This window comes from Ammodytes marinus (genome assembly GCF_949987685.1).
Source record: "Ammodytes marinus genome assembly, chromosome: 12".
Taxonomy (NCBI): Eukaryota; Metazoa; Chordata; class Actinopteri; order Uranoscopiformes; family Ammodytidae; genus Ammodytes; species Ammodytes marinus.
Window position 1 is genome coordinate 15,773,303 of NC_137216.1, and position 21,604 is coordinate 15,794,906.

General features: G+C 40.6%; 5 protein-coding genes across 7 annotated transcripts; 2 read left to right on the top strand and 3 right to left on the bottom strand.

Annotated features, from left to right (window-relative positions):
* Positions 1-1,463: 1,463 nt before the first annotated feature.
* Positions 1,464-3,122, bottom strand: hce2l1 (high choriolytic enzyme 2-like 1; the record flags this gene model as incomplete). Its single annotated transcript, XM_080038438.1, has 9 exons — positions 1,464-1,477; positions 1,579-1,703; positions 1,792-1,873; positions 1,989-2,167; positions 2,262-2,379; positions 2,489-2,641; positions 2,726-2,785; positions 2,890-2,941; positions 3,048-3,122. The coding sequence occupies 9 exons, from the start codon at positions 3,120-3,122 to the stop codon at positions 1,464-1,466; spliced, it is 858 nt and encodes a 285-aa protein (XP_079894564.1).
* Positions 3,123-4,888: 1,766 nt separating this feature from the next.
* Positions 4,889-6,548, bottom strand: hce2l2 (high choriolytic enzyme 2-like 2; the record flags this gene model as incomplete). Its single annotated transcript, XM_080038439.1, has 8 exons — positions 4,889-5,027; positions 5,114-5,195; positions 5,354-5,532; positions 5,690-5,807; positions 5,924-6,079; positions 6,167-6,229; positions 6,314-6,356; positions 6,534-6,548. The coding sequence occupies 8 exons, from the start codon at positions 6,546-6,548 to the stop codon at positions 4,889-4,891; spliced, it is 795 nt and encodes a 264-aa protein (XP_079894565.1).
* Positions 6,549-7,464: 916 nt separating this feature from the next.
* Positions 7,465-10,192, top strand: LOC307258368 (uncharacterized protein). The gene is made up of 5 exons (XM_080037883.1): positions 7,465-7,659; positions 7,857-7,957; positions 9,490-9,627; positions 9,817-9,926; positions 10,004-10,192. The coding sequence occupies exons 1-5, from the start codon at positions 7,612-7,614 to the stop codon at positions 10,063-10,065; spliced, it is 459 nt and encodes a 152-aa protein (XP_079894009.1). The 5' UTR covers positions 7,465-7,611; the 3' UTR covers positions 10,066-10,192.
* An 807-nt stretch (positions 10,193-10,999) lies between these two features.
* On the top strand, positions 11,000-15,961 carry ankzf1 (ankyrin repeat and zinc finger peptidyl tRNA hydrolase 1). 3 transcript variants are annotated; one of them, XM_080037443.1, is made up of 16 exons: positions 11,000-11,051; positions 11,380-11,538; positions 11,679-11,794; positions 11,909-12,011; positions 12,096-12,301; positions 12,403-12,512; positions 12,673-12,826; positions 13,344-13,566; positions 13,668-13,766; positions 13,902-14,081; positions 14,204-14,332; positions 14,442-14,727; positions 15,183-15,294; positions 15,381-15,548; positions 15,646-15,716; positions 15,825-15,961. In XM_080037443.1, the coding sequence occupies exons 2-16, from the start codon at positions 11,412-11,414 to the stop codon at positions 15,949-15,951; spliced, it is 2,211 nt and encodes a 736-aa protein (XP_079893569.1). In that variant the 5' UTR covers positions 11,000-11,051; positions 11,380-11,411; the 3' UTR covers positions 15,952-15,961. The 3 variants fall into 3 exon arrangements, with proteins under 3 accessions (XP_079893569.1, XP_079893571.1, XP_079893570.1); XM_080037445.1 differs by having other exon boundaries at positions 14,445-14,727; XM_080037444.1 differs by having other exon boundaries at positions 13,905-14,081.
* Positions 15,962-16,490: 529 nt separating this feature from the next.
* glb1l (galactosidase, beta 1-like) lies at positions 16,491-20,924 on the bottom strand. Its single transcript, XM_080037446.1, has 16 exons — positions 20,741-20,924; positions 20,259-20,428; positions 20,031-20,181; positions 19,503-19,563; positions 19,327-19,421; positions 19,057-19,237; positions 18,913-18,971; positions 18,651-18,772; positions 18,385-18,425; positions 18,132-18,250; positions 17,957-18,031; positions 17,785-17,874; positions 17,545-17,658; positions 17,216-17,347; positions 16,819-17,046; positions 16,491-16,719 (listed from the first exon to the last, which is right to left on the bottom strand). The coding sequence occupies exons 1-16, from the start codon at positions 20,804-20,806 to the stop codon at positions 16,516-16,518; spliced, it is 1,908 nt and encodes a 635-aa protein (XP_079893572.1). The 5' UTR covers positions 20,807-20,924; the 3' UTR covers positions 16,491-16,515.
* Between the last annotated feature and the right edge of the window lie 680 nt (positions 20,925-21,604).

Here is a 21,604-nt window from a genome sequence, read left to right on the forward strand (position 1 = left end):
CCCCGCCCCCTCCAGACCCTACGACGGCGATTATCGGGCCGGTATGTCCGGGCCTTTAACTGGAAAGAAAAGTTGTGGTTAATTTGGGCGCGCCTAGCAGCGCATATCCTTGAAACCAATGGAACACAAAAGTATTGCACTTTTACTAATGTATCGTTTCTTGATTTAAAGTAAGCTCTAATCACAACTAATTTCCGCCAAGACCAATTTTACAATAACCCATCATTTAAAAGAAGAAAAAAAAAATATATCAATTTGTTAGTTGGGAACAAAATCGCATAAAACTTGACTGTGGTGCAGACAATGAAAATGTAAGTGGGCTGGATATAGAGCTATACTACCTGAAATGTTGAAAAATATGTTATTGTTTTTGATTTGGTATTTGATTATTCTATCGTCAGTTTATTCATAATGCACAACTGAAAAAACTCAAATGAGAGAGATTCGGGCATAATATAATCCCATTATTAACATTAATTTTGGCTCTTATGATAATAGAGAATCTATCTGCATGTTTTTTTGTTTGTTTTTTTGCATTCAGTCAGTGTTCTGTTGAAGAAGCTATATTAAAAGGACTTTTCATAAATTCTTCTATGATCGTAATCATAAAAAAAAAAATCGTTTTTAAAAGTTGTATCCAGACCATATTTTGGAAGTTTTTCCCCCATCATTACCATAAACACCATTCCAAAGTCAGCTATTTTCCATGTTTCTTCGCCTTTCTGCTTCTACCACTGCAGCTTTGTTTAGGAGGTGGAGAACTGAAAGTAGACCTAATACCTAGAAACTGATGGCAAGATGTGACTGTTTATACCACCAGCGTAACAGAGACTCATTTGACTTCTTTAAGGTAATCACTGGATTGTATGGTGGCAGGTTTTCTGGAAATCCCCTCAGAAACTAGGCCTACTCCTGTTGCATTGAGTTAAGTGCGGTGAAAAGGTAAGAAGCAAATTCAATTGATATGTTTTCAAATCATTAATACTGTGTTCCACCCCATTCAAAATGCAATGCCTTTGCAAGACAGATATGTGACAACAGACATTTGCTCTTACTGTTGCAGGGGGGCTTGATCCTGATTGGCTGTCAGTGAAAGATGGAGACGGGCCATTCTGATTGGCTGTCAGTGAAAGATGGAGATGCCGACACGCTATTGGACAGAGTGAGCTGAAATGTTGGACACGGGGCACTGTGATTGGTCGGGCAAAGATGGAAATGGCAAGACGTGATTGGAATACATCTCCAGTCTCTTGGTCCCCCGCATTTATTTATTTATACTGAGAAAAGCAGAGATGGATGCAAAAGATCAAATACATGTGTGATAATGACTAAAAATATTCAAACATAGAAAAAATTTAATTATTTTATTTTATTGCCAATTTAATTTACTACAGATAAGAAGTTTTAGTGAGACATTTTTCCACATCTGACAAGACATAAGAGCAGATTTATTGTATCAGGAGTTACTCATTGGCACCTGTAATCAGGAGAAGAGAAATAAAACATGTAATCAATAATTTTGAATACAAAAAAGTTTTAATTTAAATTTTTTGACAGTATATATTTGAATTCACCTACCACAGTTATACAGGACATTCATTTTATGAATATCGAGAACACTCGGTCCATCTCGCTGGCCTATGGGAATGTAAGGGTCTGGTGTAGGGATTATCGTCGGTCCACCATTTTCAGAAAAGGCATATCTAAATTAAAAGATACATAAGGTGCATGGTATTATGACGCCTCAAAACATGAATTTAAGGCTATATAGTGCCGCAAAAATAAGCTCACCTTCCATAATGCATGACAGATGTGTAGTCATATGGAGAATTGAGATTGTTCGTCATCTGTTTCCTAAAGTTATGCATTTGCTCTGTCCAAAACATTAAAGACAAATACATTAAACTCATAGGATAGAGAAAAAAGGACAAACTAATCTGAATCTGAACGCATAAACAAAATGTTGAGAGGTGATTATTTATTCTTACCTGGTCTGATGTTCTTCCATAGAATTGAGACGTGGTGGTCTCTGTCTGAGCGAGACTGCTCATGCACAAAGCCAAGGGCGTGCATGAACTCATGGGCAGCCACTCCTGACGACACACACCCAGGGGTCTGCAGCGACAGGGTCTGGCTTCCTCCAGTCTGCCCCAAAAACGACCAGCAGCTTGGGGCACAGAGCAGAAATGACATGCAATGTGCACAATAATAATGAACACTGTAAAAATGTCAAGACTACCTGTGAAAGCAGCCATGCTCACCCATAGCTAGGTTGAATATCAAGGAAGTTGGCTTCATGAGTGCGTGGAACAAATTTAATACACGTTTCAGTGGCAATGTCTTGCATCCCAGTCTCTATGCTGATTCTGTCCATGTCGTCTACCGTCAAAAATAAATAAAAAAAATTAACAAAAATTGGGGTTTAAAAAGAGAAAAATTTTAACTCCTAATGCCCATGCCACACCGCTTCAAATCTGTGGATTCATACCGTATAGTGGAGAGAGGATAAAGGGTACATAAACAAATCCATCGACTGATTTAGGCCACAGACAGGTATTGCCAGGGCAGGTTATGGCACTCCGCACATAAGAGTTGGCGATATCCCCCTCACTGAATGTCACTCCTCGGGGGGCTCTCAGCCCTGATAAAAAAAAAACACATTTAATTGAGTCCAGCTGTTCCAAAAGACTCGGCACAATTTGTATGTAATTTACAGCTAACTTACTGCTGTTGACTTCCAGGATTTGATCCATTGCATTCATTTTATCACGGTATGCAATTTCATCTGAACACAAAAAAACACATTTAATGGCATTCCTCTATTATCATCAGTATTATCTACATGTATGATGGAGTGCATGTCAAAGTTAAGTTTTTCCAAGAGCCCACCTGAGTATTTCCTTTTCAACCGCACTTTCCCATCGTGTACTCTGGTAGAATTCTTTAAAACAAGATGCACTTTTAAATATTTTGGCTGCAAAGCATGACAAGACAAAAAGAAAAAGGGTGGGGGCATTTTCTATGACGCATTCTCTCCTGGTACTGACCTTGACCGGCAGAGTGTACGCGTAGATCGGCAAGCCAAACAAGAAGATACTCAGATGGATCGTAGCAGAATGCATTGTTGTGTTGGCACACCAGTTACAGTCTGCAGTCTTCTGATGGAAAAGCTAAATGAACTCCTCTCCTCCACCGAATCTATATACCCACCTCTCCTCTGTTGCTACTGACTTGGCACACGTTCTACAATAAAGTATAATGAAGAACCCTCATCAGCCAGTGTGGCCATGTAATTTACTCTAGTCCACTGCTGATCCCCAACAGGTGGTCCTGATGCTGACCTTAGCTCGAGCCCTGTACTTAGCCTGTGAGATTCAGCACTTTCTGAAATTAGACACTGAAAGGTGTTTTTGCCATTGGATGTGCTACGCCTCAGAAATCGCTTTGAGGTGAATAACCATCCATCCAGTCCGACAGCCCGCAATTTGTGCCTGTCTATACTTGCAACCAGTGATTTTGCGAGAAAATATCAGGTGATAACCGTCTTGTTATCACATACTGTAGGTAAATATATAAAAACAGACCTTCACCCTTCTCCAAAAAGGATTTCTATCTTTATCAAGGGGCCAATTTGAAGGGCTGTGACAGTGAAAGAATATCATGTGTCTGCATTTTCTGAAATCTTGCCTCTGTACTTACTGCAAGAACATTAGTGCCATAAAGTTCCTGTATCTGAGTTAAGGGAGCATGCTTTCAAGTAAAGATGCCTTTATGTCTTGACGTACCACCTGGTTCTTCATGTTCCAGGCAAGTGTATCTTGTCATTACTACAGCTATGTTGTCTTTTATTTCTCTTGTTTAATGTGCTATAATTCTTTACACCATGTTTTACTATAGTGTTGTGTATGCAAGTAGGAGGATTTAAATTTCTCTTCCTGATTCATGACATTATTTATGTGTACTGGATGAATAAGGACTACTTTCAACAAAGCTAGTGTTCCTACAAGCCTTTTTTTTCTCTTTACTACAACAAATGTTTACAACCCAGCTCACTTTCTTGTTTAAACACACACCGCATTGAATGTACATAAAGGTAATTGCTGATACAAAGCTTGAATCAGTATTTATTGAAATTGTTTCCATGATTTATTAGCTGGGAGTACATTCCAGTTTCTTCTCAGTTCAGTTTGGATGAAAATCGTATATCAAATCTAGTATTATTAAAGAGGACCTATTATACTACTTTTCTGGTCTTAATTTCTTGTTTTACACTGCTATAGAGCAACCTGACACGAATCACATCACAAAAAACTATGTAGATTTTCGGGAAGCTCTTTCTCTTATTTTGGCGATCCAGCACATCCTGTCAACACTTGAGTGTGTGTGCTTCGGCAATCTCCGCTCCCTCCGCCTGTGCATCGGCCATCTCCGCTACCCTCCCCCCCCCCCTCTTGCAAACCCCACTCCGTTGTGATTGGTTACCTTCCTTCCGGAACACTTTCAGTGGCGGGAAGCGCGAGCATGGACCTATAATGGCGCGAGGCAGACGCAAACAGGGAAGTGACAGCATTACCATACATGGAAACATCCGCGTGGTCACGTCACGAATTTTTATGCGACGTCACGAATTATGAAAGGGTAGACCGCTTTGAAGACGTGACTTCTCGACTGGCTAGAATAGTGTTTAGTGCTCTGCACAGACACCCCAGACGGTCAGCAGGGAATACGTCGAAATGCATGCAAGTCATTATTTGATAATTTAGTATGGTTAAGCATGACTATGAATCATCATAACAACGTTTATAGGTCATAAAAGTCAAAAAGCATCATAGGTCCTCTTTAAGCTACTAGTTCTGAATTAAATACTGTAAAGTTCAGGATGTGTTCTTTACCAACCACACTTGTACAGCTTGTTGATTTTCAGTTTGTCAATGTGGCTGAGTGTCGATGGCTGGCCAAGCTTCATGTTCTTGGTGTTGCTGTTCTTCGGGATGATGGTTGGCTCCCCATCCTGAGAGTAGGCATACCTAAACACATGCATTATTATGTTACATTATAATAAATCAAACCGCAATGTAATACACTCAGTGACTTACATGGAATTAATACTCACATCCCAAAGTGCATGATTGAGCCATAGTCATAGGGTAGGTCCAGATTGTCAGTCTTGAATTTCTCAAAGTTCCGCAACCGATCTGTTGGCAAATATTTTATGCTTAAAATGTGTGAGCATTAATTTTGATTCTTGTTCATTTTGTTTACATTATAATGTCAAACTGTAAATTAGGCACTTTAATTTATTATTTGTGGGGATCTCATTCTTAAATACCACCACCCACTTACGGCCCCTTACCTCTCCAAATGTTTGGCCACATGACGGTGACATAGTTGTCCCGGTCAAAGCGGGACTGCTCGTGCACGAAGCCCAGGGCGTGCATGAACTCGTGGGAGATCACTCCAACCTGGAGGCAATCAGGGTTTTGGAGAGAGACGGTCTGCCTTCCACCACGCACACCAAGGTAGGACCAACATCTGGATTAATAAAAAAAATATATATATTTATCCATTGTACATTCAACTTGTGTTCTAAAAACTGCTGACACTCAGCTCTGCATTTTGCATCTGTCCCACACCAAAAAATGTTTTCCTGAAAAATACATTTTAATGTTTTCAAGGCAAAGGCTCTCACCCAGACTTTGGCTGGATGTCGATGAAGTCTCGCTGGTGAGTCCAAGGAACGAAACGCACACAGGTGCCTTCTTCTATGTTTTCCATTGCGTTCTGTATCAGCTTTGTGTCCATTTCAGCTGAGGGAGTCAATGTTAAAGTCATAAAATACCAAGTTGGAGAATCTGAAAAAGCAGCAAATTGTTATGTTTTTACAATTATCCAGGCTATATGTAGAGAGAGAACTATAACGCACAGTATTCAGGTGAGAGCCTATATGCAATATAGACATGTCCATCCACTGACTTAGACCAGAGGCAGCTTCGAGCAAAGCAGACCCTAGAGCGCCTGCCAGAGGAAACCGCGATGTCTCCCTCTCTGAGACTGGTAGTGCTGTCTATGGTTCGGGAAGCTGAGACAGACAGGAGCTCATTTGTCACGGTTATGTTGTGTTAACTGCAGGACTTAAGGTTATTCAAGTAAATTGTGTGCAACTTACCCTGGAACTCATTAGCTTGAATGATTTCATCCATTGCTGTCCTTTCACCATGCTCCACTCGTTCTTAGAAAGAAGGGGGTTTAGATAGTGAGAGCTTCTCCACTGCTGTCACATTAACATTTAGATCAAATTCAAATGTTTTTTTACCTCTATAGCCGATAGGGCCCCAATTTGGGCTAAAGAAAAATGTCTGCAAAAAAAGACAGACAAAGGTGTTGATAATTATGTTGCAGTTGCTGAACCAAACTCCAACCCAGTGCATCTTTACCTGAGCATATACAGCCGAGAGAGAGGGGAAAACAATGCACAAGAGGATAATCCGCTCCATCTTTTCCAGTCAGATATGTCTACAGTGTTGCCATTGTACCTGCACAAACACCATGCTTTATAGGTGTCCCCAATCCCTGTCCTGAGATGATACCCATGATTATCTCAGTTAAATAAGAGGGTGACTATGTTATTTATTTGTGAGCAAGCTTAATCCCCAAATTAGTATCATAAACAACCTCTCTGACAGACGATAATGTGAGGTTCCACTGTGTGTAATAACAGCTCCACTTACTTTAAATTAAATGGTTTAATGTTTGGTACTGGCTTGAGACATTTTAGGCTTTAAATGGGTCCTATTCACCAAGAGTGCTGTTTTCGTTTCACTGAGGCTAAGATTCAGCATGCTATACAGCGTTGCTTACTTCAGATTATGCGCAGCTTGTGCAAAAACCAAACATTTTTACCATACTCAAACCCTACATAAATTGTGGATGGACAAAAATACTATCGCCCGAACAGGGACTTGAACCCTGGACCCTCAGATTAAAAGTCTGATGCTCTACCGACTGAGCTATCCGGGCTCTGACACATACTCCGGAAGTGCTCTTTATAAACCGTCCCCGTGAGAAATTTCCAATAGTATCCAGCTGCAGCCCCGGAGAACAATACTGGGTCGGGGTGGGAGTACTGGGTCGGGGCGGGAGTACTGAGTCGGGGCGGAAGAAAATACAAATAAATTTTGAACGTTATTTAGACAAATTATATTGTTTTGGCGATTAAGTTCAGGCATCACAGCTGGGTGGTTAGGGTTAGGGCAAGGGGACAGGGAGAGGTTATAATATATATATATAGAACATTAGATTATGTTCAGGCATCACAGCTGGGTGGTTAGGGTTAGGGCAAGGGGACAGGGACAGGGAGAGGTTAGAATATAGATAGAACATTAGATTAGCCACGACGCTAGCTCCACTCGGCTAACGGAACACCGCGGCGGCCATCTTGAGAAGGTCACGTCAAACAATAAAAAAGACCGCAGACCGATAGGCTACTAACCCCGACACAGTATTGTTCTCCGGGGCTGCGGCTAGACTCTACTCGAAATTTCGGACAGGAGTTCGAGTCCCAGTCAGGCAGGTCACACTTCGGTACGAGGAATTCAAGTAAAACAAGAAGTAATGACTGCATTTGACGGCCCTCCACTACGCACACAAGAAAAGTCGACGGTAATTTGACATTAACTGTTAACTATGCTAGCTTGCTGCATTTGCTACTTTTGAAGCATGTTTTGAAGACGGAGCTACCTAAAGTTTTAAATGATCAAGCACAATAGTAGTATTGTAAAACTTCTATGGAACTCGCCAACATTAGCGGGAGTGTTGTGAAACACAAACCGAGAAGCGTTTAACTGGTTGAATTGCAGGAGCATATCAGAGACCTGATGCGTGCTATCCAAGAAATGACTCGCCAACTAGAGAAGGCACAGCAAGAAAGAAGGCGTGCTGAGGACGAGACAGTTCAATGGTAGGCCTACTGGTATTCTCGTACTCGAATTCAGTGAAATTGGGCCAACTATGCTTAGCCTAAAATGTAAAGAAAATGTTTGGACTGCACCTATGTTCTCTTTGAGTGGTCGCTGCATACGTTAATTAATTACAGGTGTTTCGCCGAGTTCTGCCTACCCGCGAGAATAGCTCCCCCTTTTCAATTACTGTGCGGAATAACCAATAATCTAACTTTATTTCTGGAGATCAATTATATCAATCTAATGGTTAAACCAGCACATGTGGTCATTTAGGAAGTACCGCTTGCACCAGTGAGGACATGTGTGTGAAATAGATGGCCCCACATTCATTTTTCTGCATTAAACAGATTTCTGCTTGATTATCTGAAATAGGCGCTATGTCATACACATAGGCCTATGCCTATACAAGTTCATCACGATAAACATGGTCTGTATAAGATATTGATCAAAGCCCAATAGTCCCTACATTTCTTCAAAAGCCAAAGGCTTAGACTTCGGATAATATTATTCTTGCAAAATAGTTGTTTGTCTTCAAGGCTTGTCAGTTAGCTCATCTAGCTATAAAGTCGTCAAAAACGCAAGGAATAACTTTATGGTCGGCTATTTATTTTCTGTACAACCAACTGTAACAAAGCACAACGGGCAACTGGATATGAGAATAAACCTTTATTATACTATCTATGGAATAAACCAATACATGATACCAAAGGTAAAATGCAAGAGCACAAATAAAGGAAACATAAAATGCGGAGTCATAGGCTAATGCTAACCACCGACTAGCTATGCTAGCAGCTATCAATAAGTAATTTTGAACATCAACCACTCAATTAAACAAAGGTACAGTAAGTATATTTAAGCTTTTTAACATATTAAGATAAATAAATGCAATACTTACGGACAATTAGTGTCCAAGGAAATAATGCAGCAAGAGTATACAGCGGCAGCCTGCTCTACATCACACCCAATTAGCTCTGGAGGAAATTTCTAGAAAACTGAAACTACTTTTGCTGAATAACCTGCAGGAGGCACTGTAGTACACACAATGCTGTCGAACAGAAAACATCATAATATATTTACTTTTAAGAGGGCATAACAATGATCATACTTGATAAACAATAAAAAGATTATGTAGTTTCATAATTTTCAAAGCAAACAGTTGCTTGCCTATAAAATCATAACAACCTGGCAGTTTTCTCCTTTTTAGTTGGGGTGCAACTATTTGTGGCCAGGCAGAAATGGGCATAACACTGCCTTTTTTCGGGGTTATTACTAAAATTTTATTTTCATTCATCAATTATAAATAACGAGTATTTATGAATTCCACCTGGGATTTTTCTGTATTTGACATGGTCAGAAAATCTTCCATTAAAAAGGTCTATGGACTGTTTATTTTGAAAGGTGCAATCTCTTCTGAGATGCTCTTAGTGTCCACACCTGTCATCCAAATGTCTTGAGTTCAGTTAAGGTTGTCCAAGAAATTCATTATCGACTTTGTTCAGTTCAGTTGTCTAAGTCCTGTTCTCACCTGCAGCTCCAGAGAAACTGAGCGAAGAGAGGATTTGATGATGGGAAAAAGTGAAGTTTTTGATTCGTTGCAACAACTGGGTGCTCTGCTGCAAGAGGAAAGGCTCCTTTCTAAAGAACTGGATGGTCAAGCCACTGCAAACAGGTACTGTGCTGTATATTTGTACAGGGAGAAAGAATAACTTTGCAAACACCACACTTCTTGCTTTACCCAGAATGATTTCACTGTTTCCCTTGTACGTTTTTTATCTTTTCATTTAGGTTATAAAGTTCAACTTTAAGTTGTTCACATAGTCTACGTTATTTTATTTCTTGTTTCTTTATTATCTTTCAGAAATCTAAGGGACAGCAGTGCGCGTGTCTCATTCAAAGCGACGAGTCTCGCCGCTGAAATTCTGGAGGTCAAACAGCATCTGGAAGAGGCAAAGGCTCGTCGTATGGCTGGTAAGAAGGGTCTACATTTTATTTAAGTGTGTTTGAAAAACATGGAAGTTTATGATGTGATCTTTCTTTGCCAACAGCCCAAGCTTTGATCCACACACCAACCAGAAAAACAAAGAGAAGTCAAAGAAAACCTAAGTGAATCAAAAATTTTACTTTTTATGTAGATGTCATGTTTTTAGAATTCCAAATTACATTTGATATTAAGGTATTCTGTTGCCTATACTTTTTTTTTGCACCTGATGATAATAAAATTGTTTTAAATCACGTCTCTGAAGTACTTTCACTGAATACATGAGCAGTAGCTCCAGAAATACAACATAGGGACTCTGTGATGACACACATTGCCCATAGTGTATAGTCAATCCATCCACCAATTCACTTGTGTAATAGAAGTTTACTTTAGTATTTCTTATTAGAAAATATTTGTACTCCACTGCACACTTTTTTGAAAACTTTAAATATTTGTTGTAGATATTTGACACATATATTTATTAATTTAAAGTTACATAGACTTATTTATATTAACATGTTGCAGCATTTTTATTTTTCGTTGTTGCTGCTTGAATGTAAATGAATCGGAGAATGTTTGGGACAAATACAGGTTTAGGGAGTGTTATTTACCACTAAATCAAATCAAACCTGGGAAATGGAAAAGGGCAATGAATTTGGCCAGTTTCCTTGTGTCACCATCCCCCCCCCCCCTTTCAGTCCATCTCAGCTCATTGCTTTGATTCAACAGATGATGAAGAGCTTGAATGTATGCCTATATCCTTTCTTATAAATAATTTGGATTCTATAACACCTGTTAATTTTATTTAGCCTATCTTTTGCCTTACCTTATTACTATGATGGTGCTGACTTTCCCTGGCTGATACCAGTGTACTAACATAGCCTACTTTATTATCTGATCAGGGATACCGGTTGGTCCTAGGACTCTAAATGTGCTTTTTATGTAGGAATAAATAAACGAGCCAGTAACGCATTTGAAACAAACGTGTCCTTAATGTGCATCTTTGCGAACTCTATTATATTAACCGCGTTTCATTGACGCGTCCGGGCTTCCGTAGACATGTCTACTGTTGGGTAGCTAAACGTTAGCACAGCTTTATGAGACGTCCTCGTATGGTAAGTTGTTTGCAATTTTTAAGTTGGTCAATTGTAAGTTTAATTACTTGTAACATTCTCTAAAGACTTATTTTCAACAATAGACAGCATAACTTTTTAAATAAGGATAATACATGTATTTACTACACGTGTCGTCCAAAGAGCACAGATAACATTAGCTTTACAGTACAGTAAAATTGCTGTTTTTTACGTTGTCAACTCGAAGCAGCAATGTTGTCATGTCCGACTAAGTTGTTAACATTGACTGGTGCTGTCAATTATTGTGGATACGTCTGAACAAAACGTATTGGTTTGGATATTACGCAATAGGTTTCTAATGTCTTTACAGCTCATGAAGTAAAACAAAAAAAAAGGATAACAATGACTACTTTTGCCGAGAACCGCACCTCCCTCTTCGATTTGTGCACAAATGATGAGGCTTTGATGGGACTGAGAGAAGTAAACCCGGTTCTAAAACAGGCTGTGAACCCCGACCCAGCCTCGGACGGTATGTAGGCTGTGGAAGATAAGCTGTGGTGTCTGTTGTTTTATTTAATTTTCATTTAACCTTTATTTATACTGTTAAGGCAAAACACTTCCTATCCATTTATATTTTGAACCTATACTTTTACTGTACCTTCCACACAGAGGAAGATAAATCCTCAGAGGATGACGGACTGCAGGAGTCCAGCCTGGTTAGAGAGGTGTCAGACAAGATGGTCTGTCTGGCCTGCAGGTGCACCTTCAATACCCGAGAAGAACAGGTGACCCCACAACTTCAACACTGTTAATTTCCATTAAAAAAAATATTGGTTGATGCAACATGAACAGTAGTTTGTCATTCAGTGAGACCTTTGAGCTTTCTTTTAAAATTTCAGACGGAGCACTATAAGCTTGACTGGCATCGGTTCAACCTGAGACAAAAGATTTCCGGAATTCTGCCAGTCACGGCTGAGGAGTTTGAGAGGAAGACTGGAGCTGGTGAGAAAACCCAGGGGGGAGAGCAAACAGTGGGTGGTTGAGGTGTTTGCAACAGTTGATTGATTTTTCGTCATTGCTTTGCAGGAGACATGTCCAGTATCTCTGGCTCGGATTCTGATTCAGAGGATGAAGACTCGGATAGCGGGGAAGCGACCCACGCCGTCACCAGCACAGATAACCAGAGCTCAGTTGAGTCCAGTCTTATAACCGGCCGGCCCTTGAGCACAGTGGTTTTCCAGAACTCTGCAGGAGAATATCTCTCAGTGTTCCGCTGCATTCTGCAGGGCAAGGTGACGCTCAGAACAGTACATTAGGCTACAGAGTGTGATCTACATGTGCACAGAAACTTGATTTTCCTTTAATTTCATGTTCTGGTCCTATAATATTTCAGTCAGATGATGAGCAACATGCAGGTTCCTCCCTGAAAGCCATACATAAGCAGACAGTGTGGGTCATTCTCATGACAGGAGGAGGCCACTTTGCTGGTGCTGTATTCCAAGGGTAAGAAAGTGTTTATCAGCATCTTTTTTGTGTGTGTGGCTGGAGCTTTAAGTGTAAAACTAGAACTGTCCTGCAGAAATGTTGAAATTGACAGCCAGTTCAGTTTTGTAGTGTGTAAGCATCTGCCCATGTCTGATGTCTGTGTTGAATCTTTTGACAGAAAAGAAGTCCTTCAGCACAAGACATTCCACCGATACACTGTGAGAGCGAAGCGAGGCACCGCTCAAGGACTCAAAGACTCTCAGAACCGCAGTCACGCACCCAAGTCTGCAGGAGCTGCTCTGAGGCGATACAATGAAGCCGCACTCGTCAAGGCAAGATTATAGCTCATCAAACAGCACTGTCATGATTTTCCTCTTAGAACAAAAGCTGCAAAGTTTTCAATTCTGTTTACGAAGGACAAAGGAATTAAGCTCATCCTGTATGCTGCTGTTCTTTCACATGGGTTATGATGACCCTGAGACCCTCCTCTAGTACCAGTTAAGGTTAACGTTTTCTGCTCATTCACTCTGCTTTCTTTGTAAGCGTTGCCTATTACAAATGGCAGATTCGAGTGGGAAATTGCATGTTGTCGGAAGTACAAATTATAAATTAAAAAACACTGCAATTATTATCTTGTTGTACACATACTTTCCATTTTGATGTTGGGAAAAGCTTAAATTGAATACATTTTTATAAATTTGTACGATTCCATAGTCTGAAAATCAAAGTGAATCATTTTGTGCAGCAGTTGCTGTTTTTCTACAGCCTATTATATACCTCAGTTATAAGGCAAGGTAGCAAGTTTTTCTTTTTCATGCTTATGAACATGTGTTCATTCACTTTTTGCAGGAAATTCAGGATCTTCTGGTAAGCTGGGCGGAACACTTAAAGGAGGCTTCTGCAATATTCCTACGAGCCCCCAGCTACAACAAGACCATCTTTTTCGGTGGCCGTGCAGCTCCTCTTGATAAAAAAGATCCGAGGGTCCGCACAATTCCCTTTGCAACGCGCAGGGCAACCTTTCGGGAGGTGCACAGGGTGCATAACGTGCTTTCCACTGTCCGTGTTTATGGTAGGCTGAATTATATCCTTTGAATAATGGCATGCTTTTCTGCTCATTGCCGTATAGCCCAGTGTATAATCAATACGCTGTGCAAAATATTTTTTTTGCAGGGAAAGACACAGACATGTCTGCAGTCTTAAGTCCATCTAAGAAGGCCTGGAAAAAAAGTGTCAAACCCACAGCAGAAATAAATACTGATCAAGAGAAAGGTAAGCTGAAGAGCATAAATTGTGGATACTATATGATGGAAAAATTAAGATAACTAAATTAGGTGTTTATTGCTGTTCAAGTTGATTTACTTTGACATTTGGTAATACGGTACACTTTTTTAATTTTGGCATTAGCAGAGAAAGAAGAAAAACACGATAGCTCAGACAAAGAAGAGGGTGGAGAGATCCAGCTGGAAATGGTGGAGATGACATTAGGGACTCTGGACCTCAGGGAGTTTGAAATCCATCCCTCAAGGAACAAGAACAGGAACAGGAGGAGGAGAAAGAGGGAGGAAACCAAAATGCAGAGTGAGGGTATGTCTGGTCCATTGCATCATCGCTCCTTTCACAGCTACATTACATAAACCCTTGGTATGCTTTCTTATCACGTTCAAAGTCCTGCAAGGTGGATGACATTTTAAAACTATGTCTGACAGAACTTCACACAGAATCAGACAATCAAGAAGAGGAGGTTCCAGAGGCTACACCAGCAGCAGACGCCCCTCAGGACTCACAATCAAAGAGAAAGAAGAAGAGGAAAACACAGAGTAAGAAGCAACTGGAAGGTTAGTGTTCATTATATTGCACCTGTTTCTCAATCTTGCTACTTGACACTTATCTCACATAATGCTAATGCTCAAGACACTAATTCTTCAGTTTTCCGTGTTTCTTTAGAAGGTTTTGATGAGTCATCATGGGAGTACGAATTGAAGGACGTCCTGTTTACAGCCTGTAAAGTTGGGGACGTGGACGCTCTATGCAGGCTCCTCCACCTACCTGGAGGAATGGCAAAGAGTGGAGTGCTGTCGGAGAACGTCTCCCCTGATGTCCCAAGTCTTCTGACTCTCCTTAATAAGCCCATAGACTCATCAGGGTTCACCTTGCTGCATGTTGCCTCTGCAGCTGCACAAAAGGAGGTAGTTAGGCTACTCATGGACGCAGGTGCAGACCCAGCCTGCAGGTAGAACTAATAATAAAGTGTACTTACATTTAAATTTGAGTGAATCCATTTTCAGTATGTTTTTAGTAAACGCAATTAGCCTATGCATAGACTTAAGGGCGTAGTTAGTGATTATGGAGAATGCTTGTTGTCAAAATCACTTTTTGCCAAGATCAGTGAATATCTCAAGTTGTGCTACCTGTAAATACTTAAAAAAAAATAATCCAGTGTTAATACACAGCCTAGGCTCTGTTAACGATCTCTTTCCCTACCTGCCGTAGCCAGCAACATGCATGTTTACAGAGCCTAGGCTGTGAATTAACACTGGATTTTTTGTAAGTGCACACACAGTACCTACAGGTAGTGGATCATGAGGAGATATTCACTTATTTTGTCAAAGTGGTTGACAATAAGTGTTATCCGGTATCGATGACTTCACCTTTTTTTAACATTCTTTCTGCAATATTCCTTTACAGCGATAACAAAGGACGGACTCCATATATCGCCGCCCCTGACAAAGACACAAGAAATGTCTTTCGTAAATATATGGGTGAGAATCCCAATAAATATGACTACAGCAAGGCGCAGGTAAGGGTCTGCAGTCTAACGTTTGACATGTATTCCTTCAAATACAAGTGGAGCACTTACTTTTTTTTACACTTACACAACTCAAGGTCCCTGGGCCACTGACAGCAGAGATTGAATCCAAACAGACGGAGAAGAAAAAGGCCCAAAAAGCCCAGAGGAAACAGCGAGAGAAAGAGCAGAAGGAGGAGAAGAGGAAAAAAGAGCTGGAGGCTGAGGAAAGACAGAGATTTGTTTCTCTGACTGATCGTGAAAAGGTGATTTAGAGTGATGCGGATCTCTTATTACTCTCTCTCTCATATGATTTATTTTTCTTTAAACATGTTGGTAACTGTTTTTCCTTTTTGATTTTAGAGAGCTTTGGCCGCAGAGAAGAGGTTAGCTGAGCAAGTAGCTGCAACAGGAGTCGGCGTCTCTAATGTCAAGTACGTCCCCCCCGAGAGCCATCCACTCAGGGATAATGCAAATTTAAATCTTTTTTGGCAAATGCCTGCTGAAATTTGATGTGCTTTTTGGTTGGGTTTCGTTCTTAGGAGGTGCTGGATGTGTGGAGAGTCTCTGCTTGGGAAAATCCCATTTGAGTACCTGCAGTATTCATTCTGCACCCCTCGATGTGTGCAAGAACATCGAAAAGCCAATACTCTTCCAGGCAAGACCTAACAACCACGTGGACACTCTTGGTGGGAAGAAAGCTTCCTCATCATAATTAAAGGTGCATTTATGCAGCCTTTTTTACATGTCTTCTCAATGTGCTAGTTTCATTTTCAACTCTAAACATGCATTTCCAATACAAGTTTACAATGGAATATGATCCCAGACAACTGGATGCAATTACAAAACATTATATAATACATTTATAATTTATTCACAAAATCTGCACAAATGGAAAAGTTATAATAAGCAAATGCAATAAAATACTGAAATGTAATTTGTATATCACTGTCATTTTTCCCACAGGCATCAATGAATGTTGAACCTTAACAATAAGGTATAATAAGGCTCGAGTATGCTATGTCAAAGGTTAAAGCAGTTGACATTGGATTGTGACTAATACAGAATTGGCAACTAATGAAACACTGAAATCTAAAATGATGCAGATCAAAATGCCATTTCTTCATGTCCTTCTTGTGATTACTAGTACAGTACACCTGTACTTGTACAAGTGATTTGAATATAATATTCCTGCAACTGAATGTTTCAAAAACGTTTTCATTACAAAACTTGTCAAGAATTTCCAGCGGGGACATTGAGCTGAGGCCGGTCCATGAAGAGAACCCGTAGCTGTTCTGGGGCCCGCTCCAACTCCAGCACTGTGATGGTGTTGGGCAGGGTGGCGCTGAGCAGGGGGCCAGGAACATAAAGCGTCTGTTGAGGACCCCTGGCTGGCCAGTATCGTCCCAGATTCATACCATTAATCCAAACCTGACCCTTATATAAAAAGAGATAACATCAGAAAGGAGGTAAACCCACAAAATAATTAAGTCTGTTGGCACCAAAATTAGTCACAACAAAAAAAATCAGAATTACCTTGGTCCATTCATTGAGCTTAAGAAAAGTGTCCCAAGTGAGGCCATTGGGCTGTAAGGTCCCCATGTAGAAGGTGGGCCCAACTGAAGGTTCTCTTTGAGGGGTGGGGAAAGGCTTTTGACTGTCTGAATGAGGCCATCCACCAGCAATGGCTCCATCAATGTCCAAAGGGTAGATCTCCCAGTCAGTCAGTACGTCTTTACCAAGGATCAGGTTGCTCAAGAGGCCCTGCAGTACACATACTGTTTACCTGCTAAATACTTGTTCTTTGTATTAGCAACAGTAACATTCAAATAATGTTTAGGGCGCGTGGTTTGTTACAACCTCTAGCATTAACTGTCCCCTTTGCTATGGATATACAGGATTCTTTGTATGTTTGGTGTCAGTGAGAACTTGCCTTGTGGTCATTGATCCTACTGCCAAAGTTCACCCTGCCCATGTTCTCTATGAGGATGTCCATCTGGTCCCCCTTTTGTCCTGTGATGTTTGTCACTAGCACCGTGTCTCTCTCCAGCAAACCCTGGAAAATCTGTCCACACAGATGCACATGTTTGGTCTTCAAAAACGAACATTGACAACATAATCTAAATTTTCACAACCCGACTAGCATGCCTGGTCTTAACCTCTTTCTATATACATTCTATGGTTTGAACCTGTGATGTTTTCCACGTACCTGACTTGAATATCTGATTGGCTAGACAACAAAAGTTCATTGTAAAGGCTTACCCCATTGACGGACACATACGCACGGTCATGAACCCCATTCATCGGAGTGATAAGTGGTGTGGACACTGAGAGATCCCTGGGCAGTGTGGTCCGATAAAGCATGTAACCATAGTACTGAAAACAATAGACATGACCGTTTGCATACACAAAAGTCTAGAAGTTCTCCACGTTTCAAGAGGTGTACTGCCCCTACAACACTAGTCCCTCTCTTGTTGTTGGCTTAAGACATACACAAATTACCTGTTTCATCTCTTCAAATGTCAGAGGATGCTGGGATTTAACTGGCCCGAGGGGTGATAGGGTGTTCAACAAGCCGCTGACGTTGCCAACCTGTAAAAGGTGTGTCTATCATTAGCATCAATCACAACAACTAATGACACTTTTTGCACTTCAAAACCTAAAATTAGATTACCTTTTTCAGGGTCACAAAGCCATAGGCAAACTTGGGGGTTGCTGGAGGCATCGGGCCAGAGGGAATATCCCTAAACTGCAGAGAAATAGGTATACAACATTAATATCATCTCAGACACAGGTCCAAGGGTAATCAGGATATCAACCATAGTGGGTGGTAGCTCAATCAGTGGTACCTGCTTAATGACATCTCTGATGGCCAGCAGCTTGTCCGTGGGGTCTCCTGCCTCGGACAGAGGGGCGTCATAATCATAACTAGTCACCACCGAGCGGAACCTTGTGTCATGATCAGCACCTTGAGGGGGGGAGGGGGGGGGGGGGGGGAACGGGGTTAGAAAGAAATGAATGCACCACAAGCTTTTATCTCCCATCTAAACTGTGAGATGAACCAACTACTGAAAGACTGATTATAAAGACAAATGAGATTACCATTCCAGTAGCCAAAGTTAGTCCCTCCTTCAAACATGTACCTGAGAAGAGAGAGATAAGGGTGGACCATTTTACTTGTGAAAAGATCACTTACATTTTATTTATTTAAAAATACAGTTGTGTCTTTGTTTTTAAAGATCTACTTTTCGAAAATTCGCAAAGCCGGGTAGCACATTGTGGGTTACAAGTATGTGTTGACAGTTACAAAATATAGAACTGTCGGCCAAATTGATGCTGATGTTGTGAGTGTTTGGGGGGGGACATACATGTTGACGTTGGCCCCCATGGTAAGCATTTCTCTCAACACTCTGCCGACCCTCTGAGAATCAACCACAGTGTGCTGATCTCCCCAATGGTCCAACCAGCCAGTGTAGAACTCTGAGTTCACCTGTAACACAATTTCAAACATGTTTACATACTGATGTGTCAGCTATCGCGGCAGGTTAAGATTTAGATTATTAAAGTTTACATACTGATGTGTCAGCTATCGCGGCAGGTTAAGATTTAGATTATTAAAGTTTAACTAACCAGCGGACCGCGGGGCTCAAACCTTCTTTGCCGGTTGAAGGCTAAAGTTATGTTGGTGTCTAAAAAGGGGGAAAAAAGAAAAAATCCCCTATGAATAAAAGAAAGATGATTGCAATTTTGAATGACTTTGGTAAAAGCACCAACCTGTGCCAAAGTCTACTGTTGCGTATAATCCCTCCAGAGTCCCGCATGCCATTTCCTTGTCCGTGTTTCCATCCGTGGTGAACAGGACGGTGTCTTCGCCCAAAAAGAGGCGGAACAGAGTACGCAGGTGACGCATGTAGTTGTAGTCACAAGCGTAGTAGCTTCCATATTCATTCTCCACCTGTGGTTTAAGACAACAACTCATTAAAAGCATTATTTAGATACTCTATTTTGAAACAAGTCTTCAGTCTTACCCATTTATCACTTTACCTGGACTGTGATGATGTTTCCCCCGTTGGAATACAGCCAACGCTTCATTTTGGGGAGGAGAACAGCAAGCCAGTTGCTGACTGCCTGGATATAATCTGGAATAGAAGAAATCAATGGCATATTAGTATTTAAAATGAAATAAAAATACAAACAAATACAGTAGAAGCATCTTGTACCTGTGTCAGCTGAGCGTAGTAGGATGTTTGGTTTCTCAAGTAGCCATGCTGGCAAACCGCCCTGGCGAAGGAAGAACAAAATAATGGGTTGTTTTTTACAAAATATCAACAAGATTTGATGAAATGGAAGGATTTATTAAATGTACAACATGACTGAAGGAAAGCAGACAGGAAGCAATTTGAATCATTTTTGGGATTTCTTAGTAGGGAGACTTATTTTCAATCCTTATGATCTGTGACATGTATTGAGAATAGTACATTTTTCTTTAAAGTTTAAAAACATTTTATGACAAACATTTCTGTGATTAAAAATAAAGAATGTAAATCGAAAAAGCTTTAAGTCTACTTAAATTAGTTTGATTTTTGAAAATTTGAAGGGCAAATCATTTGTTTGTTTGGATGTAGTGCCAGTGTTGATGAAAACAGCTGAAAGATTAGTTCTAATCATCCCATATTTCTGCCACCCTGTAATTTATGATACTGTATAGTGCCATCTGAACTTTCTGTGATGTTGTGAAGTCCACTCACCATTTCCCATTCTGCACAGATGTACGGCCCCGGACGCAGGATGACCAGGAGACCTGTCTGATTGGCCAGATCCAAAAAGTGCTCCAGATCTCGGTCTCCTGTGAAGTTGTTGACCCCCTGCACCGCTTCATGGAAGTTCCAGGGCACATATCTGGTTGGAGGCAGAGAGAACGTAATCAATGACCAATGACACAATGTTTATTTAAGAACATGATGTGTTGAACTTACACCTGGATGGCATTGAGTCCAGTCATGTACATCTTCACAAGCCGGTCCTTCCAGTAGTAGCGTGGGATCCTGGAGTAGTGAATGCTGCCTGAGATGTACTGAAAGGGCTTCCCATCCTTGAGGAAGCAGTTGTTTTTGTAGTCAATGGAGAAAGATCTTTTCCCAGATACCTGCATGAGATGGCATAGTGTCACTACTGGTGGACGGTTGCATTTCGTCATTAAAGAGTGACTCTGTCATTAACATGACAGTGAGGTAGCATACTCGTCACCTGTATGGACAGATGTTTCCACATCTGTCTGACTCTGCAGTGGAAAATATATGATGAATACAGTAAAGTAGACTTTACATGTTAGCCTTGAATTCAAATAGAATGTTTTGGTCATAAAACCGAGATAAAATGTCATATATTTCCCATCTTAACTTCAACTTCAGCTGACATTTCTATTATTATTAGTCAACTTTTTTAGATTCTGTCTTACCAGGTTTCCGCTGGCAGCCAAACAGGCAAGGCTCACTGCAACGAAGAATAACACACCAGCAGCCATGTCCGCTGAATGAAACTGAAACTAATTCATCACTAATGTATGTTTGCTATATTATGATTTAATGTCTGTTTTCACAACAACATTACATTCAACAGAGAATGTCCGTAAACTGTGAAGGCAGCATCACCGCGACGCATGGGTCGACGTCCTGCCGCTCCAACAGCACGGTCATGTGACTCTCACCAGGCATGCGCCGGGTCCAAATGGCCGTCGTGTTCACCTAGACCTTTGCATTGTTGACCCGTTCAACCAACACATTCCATTTGATTAAAGTCATGTTGTTACTTATTTAAGTGAACGTATGGCAGACAAATGAATGATAACAAGCGTGGAAATTCACATTATTAGGAGAATATATGTCAAAACAAAGCTTTGCTGGATGATATTCAGTTAACATTGAAATAAAAGAAAATTGGACTTAAATTATAAAAGGGTAGGCTACAGTCTATGGTTTGACCATGCCATGTCACTATTTAAGCTTTAAGTGTTTATCTTTATGAAAACAACTTTGAATTAAAATGTCTTAAAAAAAGTTAAATATTAGGCCACATTTCCTTTACTGTAAATAGTGATTGGGGTGTCGAAACATGTCAGCACAAAGAGAAATCCCTCAAAAGAAATAATAGAATAAAATAAAAGCTTTGACTGTTTAAGCTAAGTAGAAAACAGAGAGCAACCATATGCTATAATGCTGTCCCAACCATATGAGTATATAAAAGAGAATCAGAATCCTTTATTGTCATTTTACAGTGTACAACGAAATTGTAGCAGCATCCCATATACACACATACACAAAAT

Coding starts and splice junctions, on each gene's coding strand:
- ankzf1 (XM_080037443.1), top strand. CDS start 11,412: ATGACTACTTTTGCCGAGAACCGCACCTCCCTCTTCGATTTGTGCACA. Junction 12,012..12,095: donor TGAGAGGAAGACTGGAGCTG/GTGAGAAAACCC, acceptor ATTGCTTTGCAG/GAGACATGTCCAGTATCTCT. Junction 15,717..15,824: donor GTCGGCGTCTCTAATGTCAA/GTACGTCCCCCC, acceptor TTTCGTTCTTAG/GAGGTGCTGGATGTGTGGAG.
- glb1l (XM_080037446.1), bottom strand. CDS start 20,806: ATGGCTGCTGGTGTGTTATTCTTCGTTGCAGTGAGCCTTGCCTGTTTG. Junction 18,032..18,131: donor TCAGAGATGTCATTAAGCAG/GTACCACTGATT, acceptor ATTTCTCTGCAG/TTTAGGGATATTCCCTCTGG. Junction 17,348..17,544: donor CGTATGTGTCCGTCAATGGG/GTAAGCCTTTAC, acceptor CTGTGTGGACAG/ATTTTCCAGGGTTTGCTGGA.
- LOC307258368 (XM_080037883.1), top strand. CDS start 7,612: ATGACTGCATTTGACGGCCCTCCACTACGCACACAAGAAAAGTCGACG. Junction 9,628..9,816: donor GGTCAAGCCACTGCAAACAG/GTACTGTGCTGT, acceptor ATTATCTTTCAG/AAATCTAAGGGACAGCAGTG. Junction 9,927..10,003: donor AAAGGCTCGTCGTATGGCTG/GTAAGAAGGGTC, acceptor CTTTGCCAACAG/CCCAAGCTTTGATCCACACA.